Source organism: Toxorhynchites rutilus, chromosome 2 (assembly GCF_029784135.1).
Source record: "Toxorhynchites rutilus septentrionalis strain SRP chromosome 2, ASM2978413v1, whole genome shotgun sequence".
Classification (NCBI taxonomy): domain Eukaryota; kingdom Metazoa; phylum Arthropoda; class Insecta; order Diptera; family Culicidae; genus Toxorhynchites; species Toxorhynchites rutilus.
In genome coordinates this window covers 262,858,446-262,867,305 of record NC_073745.1, presented here as the reverse complement: position 1 = coordinate 262,867,305, position 8,860 = coordinate 262,858,446, and the positions used below count along the sequence as shown (strand labels likewise).

At 41.2% G+C, this 8,860-nt stretch overlaps 1 protein-coding gene across 1 annotated transcript; it reads left to right on the top strand.

Moving 5' to 3' along the window:
* The first annotated feature begins 4,105 nt into the window (after window positions 1-4,105).
* LOC129768779 (jerky protein homolog-like) lies at window positions 4,106-5,247 on the top strand. The gene is made up of 2 exons (XM_055770655.1): window positions 4,106-4,452; window positions 4,602-5,247. The coding sequence occupies exons 1-2, from the start codon at window positions 4,157-4,159 to the stop codon at window positions 5,155-5,157; spliced, it is 852 nt and encodes a 283-aa protein (XP_055626630.1). The 5' UTR covers window positions 4,106-4,156; the 3' UTR covers window positions 5,158-5,247.
* Window positions 5,248-8,860: the final 3,613 nt, after the last annotated feature.

Genomic DNA, 8,860 nt, shown 5'->3' with positions numbered 1-8,860 from the left:
ACTAGAGGGGGATGAACTCTCTGAGTTTGAAACTTTCGGCAACTGAGCAATAATCGATTGAAAATTATATTATTTTCACGATGCGAAACATTTTCCGTTGCGCGCGCATACAATATTGGATACGAAAATTTTCTACTGATGGGGAAGAATAATTTTCAGAAGCTTTCCTGTTAATTGCGATTGATTGAAAAATCACAAAACCAAATGTATTTGGTTGCAGTGTTGTATGGATAGAAAACATTAGAATAAACTCTTTTGCATCAGTGTATTTTTCTCTTACGCTTGAATGTAATTTTCAATTCCAAGGGAACTGGCAGATTATTTTGCAGTAACGTCTTTCCGGATTCTTCTCGATTTTTCGCGAAGTCCACCACCAGTGGTTAATGCTAACTTGATAACCACCTGTTAATTGCACTTGCAAATCACAAAACCAAATGTATTTGGTCGCTGTGTTATATGATTAGAAAACATTAAAATAAACTCTTTCGCATGAATGTATTTTTCAGTTCCCAGGGGAACTGGCAGATTATTTTTCAGCAACGATTGAATCTTTCCGGAATTTTCTCGATGCTGAATGGCACCCAAACGAAGAGTTCCGCGCGTGTATGTGTGTGTGGCGGCTGCTCCGATCTCTTCCCGAGGAACCGTTTGTGGCATCACTCTCCTCCTGATGGATTCTCTTCTGGCCTAAGGTGCACAAACAGGCTCTTGGTGACACCGTTCATCCGCGCTTTCATGATAAACGAAGAGCTTCACCACAACAGCGACAACATGCGACAGCGACAATCGCTGTTCAATTATAACTGAGTGGGTTTACGAGCGGCGCTCGCTTATATACCGATTGGTGATTTCAATAGCCTGTTTTGAAAGCAATTTTAAGACTATTGAAACAAGTTTTTGGATGAAAAAGTAACGAGTATATAACGCGTAGACATTTTATCTTTCGAATGAAGTGTGTATCATACTATTTCGTTCAGTTGTTTAAGAGCTATTAACGCTCAAAATCTCGGTGTCCGGCGTAACGCTTTCGTTTTCGAAACTTTGATTTTACACCCCGGTATAGAAATGAAAGACGTAGTCCTACGTCAAAAATTATGTTGGTGTAATAAAAATATTGTGCATTATTCTCATGGTGTGCTCTTTTTTCAATCGTCCTCACAAAATCATGAAATGGTAAATTTATCAACATACTGAAATACTATTTGCTTCAAAAACCATTATTCTGCACCATGTTTATTACAAAATTATATTTAATGCAATTTTTAGAATTATGCCATCATATTTTTTTATTATTAATAAGTCTGTTCTTTTTGATTACAAGAAATAAATATTTGCTCGATTAATCGAATACTGAAAGACAATTATTCGAATAAATCGAATATTTAAAAATGACCCCACAATTAATCGACAATTGAATAAACGAAAAATTTAGACATCTCTATTTGCAGTAAAATCCCTTTCCACAGTCCTCTGTATATTTATACCGTTTCCCCTCGCTCACTTATTGACGACACGGTCACACCTTTATTCCACACATCTTGGAAACACACTAGACGGCTCTACCGCGCGATTTTCGTAATGACAAGTCGCAGCAGGAGCTTGATGTAAAACACATTCAGCGGTTCGACGGTTTCACTATCTGTCATTATTGTATTTTTATAGACGTATGCAAAACGAGTCTATGGTACAAGGTACAACTTTTTGGTCAGTAAGATGATTAGAGGGGTGGTATGTAAAGACAGAATGGTGGAAAACGGAGGAGGGGATATTTACCTGAGCGAGAGGGAGAGAGAAGTTGATCACAAACGTCTGAAATATTGCATTTCTCGACAATTTGGATGGAATTCGAGTATTCGCAGCTACATGACTGCAGAGTAGTTTTCGGGTATTGGCTCACCTGAGAGAACATTTATTAATGCCTTGCTTCATTTACACCTTTCAAAAGTGCATAAACACTAATACTCTCACAAAACCGTTGCGGCGCATCATCTCCATCGAGGCACCGCAGCGAATGAGGAGCCGTACAACAGTGATTTTGGAACCGTACACACCCGCCCCGCCTTGTGTGTTTTATATCATTCACATTCCATTATCGAGGCCCCGCGACGGTCTGTCATTGCGAAATACGCGCGGGAGAGCCGTCCGGTGTGTTCTTACGCTTATCCAAAACAAATACAGAAGGAGAAGCTCAGATTAACACAACCGAGTTTGTGTTGAATCTGAACTTTAAAATTAGGAAACGAGGGGCTTCAAAATACCGAAACTAATACCGTGCTACAACAGCCTTTTTGAGTAGATGTAGTTGTTATATAGTTTTCGAGAATCGTAAAAGTTCTTCAAGAAGCTAAACGCCTCGCACAAGGGCTTTGTACTACTGGTGGAAATGCTCAAAAACAAAGAACGAGGCTTCTTAACGAAAGGACACGAAATGATCAAAAGGTGGAGGCAGCACTACGATGAAAACTTGAACAGCGTGTGGACAGGGGACCAAGACGGCGTTGAAGAGGACTATACCGGTGCAGTGAACAACGGCGACGTACCACCCCCGACGCCGAGTGATGTTGGAGAACCACAAAGCAGCTGGTAAGGATGGCTCCGCTGCGGAGTTTTTCTAGAGAGGTCCGGGAAAACTTGTAGAGTATATACGCCGATCGATAGTCAGGATCCGGGACATGGAACAGCTACCGAAGGAGTGGAAAGAAGGGTTAATCGGCCCCAACTTATAAGTGTACCGCTAAGCTTCTTCGGTTTTACAACAGATGGCGTAACTTGATTATTATTTCAGTGAATCAAATTTCCAGACATTCGTTGGAAAGCTACTGTCATTGCGCGTCTTTTTCAGTATACGTCAAAAAGTTGGATTGGGGGTCTCCGTAGCCACATTAGTTGCGCGTTCGCTTAGTAAGCGATCGATCGTGAGTTCAAAACTCAGGGCCCTTATTGACCATCTTTGTATTGTTACAGAATAACTACGTCCACGCAACAATTATCAGCGATGGAGATCAATCCACGGTGGAACAAAGATCGATTCATCCATACAACTGCTCTGCTCTACAAGACACATCGAGCTGCTGTTCTACAGTCAAATTTCACTCGTTGCACTAAGCTCTTAGCCCAATTTGTGAAAGACTTTCACTCGTTGGGCTGAACTGTCAAAGTCGAAAATCGATCGAGGGTCACACCGATTGTTTGTTGTTATGGGAAACGCAGAAAAGTTTTCACACCACTGACGTTTATTTCATTCGTGGTTGAGTTTCGTTCTAGGTTGGATTAATTGGTAAGTTCTTAATGAAGTTTGATATTAAAATTAGCGTAGATTTAATATACGTTCATTTCGATCGCCAGGCTCAAAATGGATGGTTTGCAAGGATCCAGTACGAACATTAACCGGAAACGGAGGAGCAATTTCCTGACGCTGGTGGAGAAGGTTCGCATAATTGAAGATTTTGAAGCAGGAGGTGGTACGCATGACTTTCTTGGGAAGAAGTACGGCGTAGGATCTTCTACGGTCACGAGAATAATCCAAAAGAAAGAAGCAATTCGTGAGGCGGTGGACAAGTTCAAGGAATATGGTGTAAATAATCGAAAAACATTGAAAGAGCAGACGTTCCCTTTGCTGGAAGAAGCTCTTTACATCTGGATTTTACAGCAGCGGCAGTCCAACATTTTGTTGACAGTGGATATTCTTAAAGCAAAGGCGGAGCTGCTGTTTAAGATGTTCCAGGACCGGGGGCTCTATGCGGTGCACGGTTTTTCTGCTTCGGATGGCTGGATGCATCGTTTTAAGCAGCGGTTTGGATTGCGCGTGAAAGCCGTAACAGGAGAAAAGGCATCGGTAAACGTTGAAGCGTACCTAAATTTCAAGAAGGTTCTACAGAAGAAGATTCAGGAAATGCAGCTATCACTATCCCAAGTCTTTAATGCAGATGAATCTGCCTTGTTCATCAAGCTCCTAGCCACACGCTCTGTCGTTACCTGTGATGAGACCGTGGCAAGCGGACGGAAGCAAAACAAGACAAGGTATACGTTTATGCCTTGCTCCAACATAGATGGTTCCCTAAAGCTTCCGTTGTATTTCATTTGCACTGCTGCAAAATCACGAGGAATCAACATCGAAGAACTTCCCGTTTCATATAATCATTCCAAAAAGGCTTGGATGACCAGACTGTTGTTCCGTCAATGGTTCCACGAAGAGTTTGTCCCCGCTGTTCGAAAATTTTCGGCCGAGAGAGGATTGGAGCCAAAGGCATTGCTGGTTCTTGATAATTGCACCAGTCATTATGACGTTGACGAATCTCTACAGAGTGACGATGGACTGATTCAAGTGATCTACCTCCCACCAAATGTAACTGCTGAATGCCAGCCGATGGACCAAGCGGTCATCAATGCAATCAAGCGAAAGTATAAAAGAAAACTGATGCTCGCATTAATTCTGGAAAACGAACACTTAAGGTAAATTTCCAAATATTAAACATTAAATTTTTGTAATTAATTCCAAATATAAACACAAAACTATGCGCACGATAGTTTTTCGTCTGTGCTTTTTCAAAATTTAAATTCAAATTCTAATTGAGGTTTTATTTATGTACTTTCCTCTTTAGTTTCGAAGAACGATTGAAGAAGATTAATCTTCAACAGTGTATTTCGTGGTTGGCAACTTCTTGGGAGGAGATATCTGACAAAACTATACGTAATTCGTGGAAGAAATTGATCGATGGTTTGCCAGAGGATGCTGTTAATGTAGACTCGAAAGCGGCCGATGATGACTTCAAAGCGCTTGTGTTCAGGATTGACAGTTTGGCAGGAACAAAAACATCTGAGCAAGATATTGATCTGTGGATCAAAGATCAGGTGTATGATGCTGATCATAATCCAGATTGGGTAACCAGTGAAGTGTTCTCTGATGACGAGATTTTGTCATCAGTTCTCAAGAAAGATCAACCTGAAATGCAAGAAGAATGGTTGGTAGACACAGAAGATGGAAGTAATTCGTTTGATACTTCCATTACTAGTACCGGAGATCCTGATTTTGGCGATGCAATCAAGTCAATTGATTGCCTAGTTCGCTATATGAAGCATGATGTTGCAGAAGTATGCCGTTTGAACGCGCTACGTTCGAAAATCACTGAAGTTGAATGGCTAAAACGAGCATGTTGAAGAACTCTACCATTTTGTTGAAAATGAATTTACGTGGTTTGTTTAATTTTGTTTGAAACGTTTAAAATAAATATTGTTTTTGTTGAATAATATTCGATTTTATTTATTTCAATGATTCATTTAAAATTTATTTTAAACCTAAAAACACCATCCACGAGCCCCTCGAAAAAAATTTTACGTTGTCAGAATTGACGTTTGTCTTCGATTTAGTTGGGCTATAGCCCAACGAACGGGAGCCCAACTAAAGATAGCCCAACGAGTGAAATTCAACTGTATAAATAACTCAACAATGATTAATCAACTGTCTCCGCTGTCCGGTTTAACTGGATAATAGAAGAACAGAAGGAAACCTCTTACGCCTAAATGGCTACTGTGTAAATGTGTACCATATGCAATGGAATAGAATGGAATACTCTAACGCCGAAAAATGACAACTGTGTAATGAGCAAATCTAAATATGATAAAACTGTGACATGTACACGATTAAAATTCGGCTCTGTTACAGCTAAAATAAACAAAAAGGGATAAAGAAAAAGTTGGAGCGTAAACAACATAGTTTTTTGCCACTTCGAATGTGACAAATTGAATAGAGTGTTTTCGCGGGGAGTGTTACTTCATTACTTCAATATGAAGAAAAAAGCTGCGGAAAGACATCGCATTTTGATGGAAGTTTATGGTGACCATGCTCCAACTGAGCGAACGTGTCAGACGTGGTTTGCACGGTTTAAAAGTGATAATTTTGACTTGGAAGACGAAGAACGTTCGGACCGCCAAAAAAGTTTGAAGATGAAAGTTGGAGGCTTTACTCGATCAAGATCCGTCACAAACGCAACAAGAACTTACAGATACACTTGGAGTAGCTCAGCAAACTATATCCGTTCGTTTAAAAACAATGGGAGTGATCCAAAAAATAGGACATTGGGTACCGTATGCCGCACGGAATATTCACGGCCAGAAGGTATTTGGTGGGATCAGCTGGGTGTGGTGTACTATGGGCTGCTAAAACCGAATGAAACCATTATGGGGGACCTCTACCGACGACAATTGATGTGTTTGTGCCATGCACTGAAGGAAAAACGGCCACAATACGAGCAAAGACACGATAAAGTTATTTTGCAGCACGACAGTGCTCGGCCGCATGTAGCGAAACCGGTCAAAATATACTTTGAAACGCTGAAATGGGAGGTCCTATCCCGGCCTCCGTATTCTCCAGGCATCTCCAGGCTCCGTCCGATTACTATCTTTTTCGATCGATGCAGCATGGCCTGGTTGAACAGCCGACAAACCGGCCGATTATTTCCGCAAAGGGATCCATGAATGGCCAGAAAGATGTGAAAAAGTTGTGACTAGTGATGGGCAATACTTTGAGTATTAAAATTGTAAACATTTTTGCAGAATAAAGCATTAATTTTTGAAAAAAACCAAGAAACTTACCGGTACTCCTATTATAAAAAAAAGACAAGCTGGATTGTGAGAACTACAGTCACGATCCTGAATATTGGGTTGGGGAAAAAGAAATGTCGTATATTGTCAATATATGGCAACACTTAAACATATCTTGTGTTGTGCTTATCCCACCGGGTCATACTATACGGCTATTTGAAGACGACAATCTGTGCTACAAGTGTCGTTTTGACAGTGTTGTGATTGTCCTTTTCAGTCTCAAGTTATAGCGCGTCAAAGATGGAGTCCACCCAGCGAGAAATTCACCATATTTTACGTTTTTACTACCTACGAGGTAAAACTGCAACGAAGGCGGCCGAAAAAAATCGTGTAGTTTATGAACCCGATACTGTAACGATTCGCAAAACACAGAGTTGGTTTGATCGATTTCGTTCTGGTGTAGTGGCTGTCAAAGATACACCCCGTACTGGTAGGCCAATTGTCGTGGAAACCGGCATGTGAGCACTCGCTCGATTGGCCAGGAACTGGGTATACACCATAAAACCGTTTGGAACCATTTGCAGAAGTTTAGATTCCAAAAAAGCTGAATGTATGGGTGCCACACGAGTTGACGCAACAAAATCTATTAGACCGAATCAACGCCTGCGATGCACTGCTGAAACGGAACCTCGACCCATTTTTGAAGAAGATAGTGACTGGTGATGGAAAGTGGATCACGTACGACAACCTAAAGCGAAAAAAGTCGTAGTTGAAGCGCGGTGAGCAGGCCCAAACCATCGCCAAGCCCGGATTGACGGCCAGGAAGGTTTTGCTGTGTGTTTGGTGGGATTGGAAGGGAATCATCCACTATGAGCTGCTAAACTATGGCCAGACGATTGACCAGAAGCGGCCAGAAATGATCAATAGGAATGGTGTTGTTTTCCACCAGGATAACGCTCGGCCTCACACATCTTTGATGAGCCACCAGAATCTACGGGAACTCGGATGAGATATCCTATTGCACCCACCTGGCTCCAAAATGATAAATTTGACTTAAATTGGATAATTTTAAGTATGTTAAATAAAGCGTCGAATTTCGATCAGAAATACGACATTTCTTTTTCCCCAACCCTATATTAGGTTGGGGAAAAGTAATCCATTACTTTTGGGTGAAATTCAAAACTATTTTTAAAATGCTTCGTTTTGTCCGATTTGGGTCAATGCACCATTTTGATGTAAAAATTGTTGCCGTTCTAAAGGTAGCTTTATAATGGCTCTATCATAGAAATCTGGGTCCTTATTGGCGAAAACTCTAGCAATAGATTTTTACAATATTGTCTTGATCCTAATTTCTTATCACTCTGGATATTTTGCAATGTGGGAAAAAGGTCACAGAATCTCACTTGGTAGGATCATTGTAATCGACAACGATGAGCTCGAGGAAGTCGACGAGTTTATCTACCTTGGCTCGTTGATAACAACTGAAAACAACAATCGTGGGATTCGAAGACGTATAATCAACGGAATTTGTGCCTACTATGGGCTCCGCCAATCCCTAAGGTCCAACAAACACCGACTCGTTCGAAGTTTACCATGTACAAATCCCTGATTCCCGTTGTCCTCTATGAAGGCGCCAAGCAAATTATTTTTACGAATCGTGCGGATGGCAAATTTCGTTTTCATCATAGATTCAAAAATGTACCAAATTTGTTTACAACTCGTTCCTCCGTCACTGTGCACATTTTTGTACTACCTCCCACCTTAAACTTGTCCACGTGGCATAGCCCTGCGCCTCGATATGGGAATCTCCGCGCTACGCGTGTGAAGCGTGTGTGTCATGTTGCTCGTTTCATGTCAGCCTACACGCGTCTCAATTCGCGCCTAACCCACTCAACATGTGTTGTGACGAAAATACGAAAAGAATTAATACGTTTCCAGTGCACCTTCGCAAAGCGAGCCTCACAACATCAAAAAATCATCCTAAATATGATCATCGTGATATCCAAGAAACAAGCATCACATGCTCTATTCGGTAGCATCGTTACGAACAACTTGACAGCATTTTGAAAACCGATTGTTTATGAGAATGTTTCCATTTCACAGCGGGAGTGAAAGAGATGAAAAGAGTACGACAAATGCTCTGTCATGTGGTTTGTTTTCTTTATATACACGTCAAAGTGGATTGCTTCGGCCAAGACGGGTCTATGGTACTAGGTGAGGCCGTTTCGTCACTAAGTTGGTAAGGGGAGCGGTATATGAAAACAGTACGGAAGAAAGCAGAAGGGGAATTATTTGCTTGTAGCGTGAAAGAGACAGACTG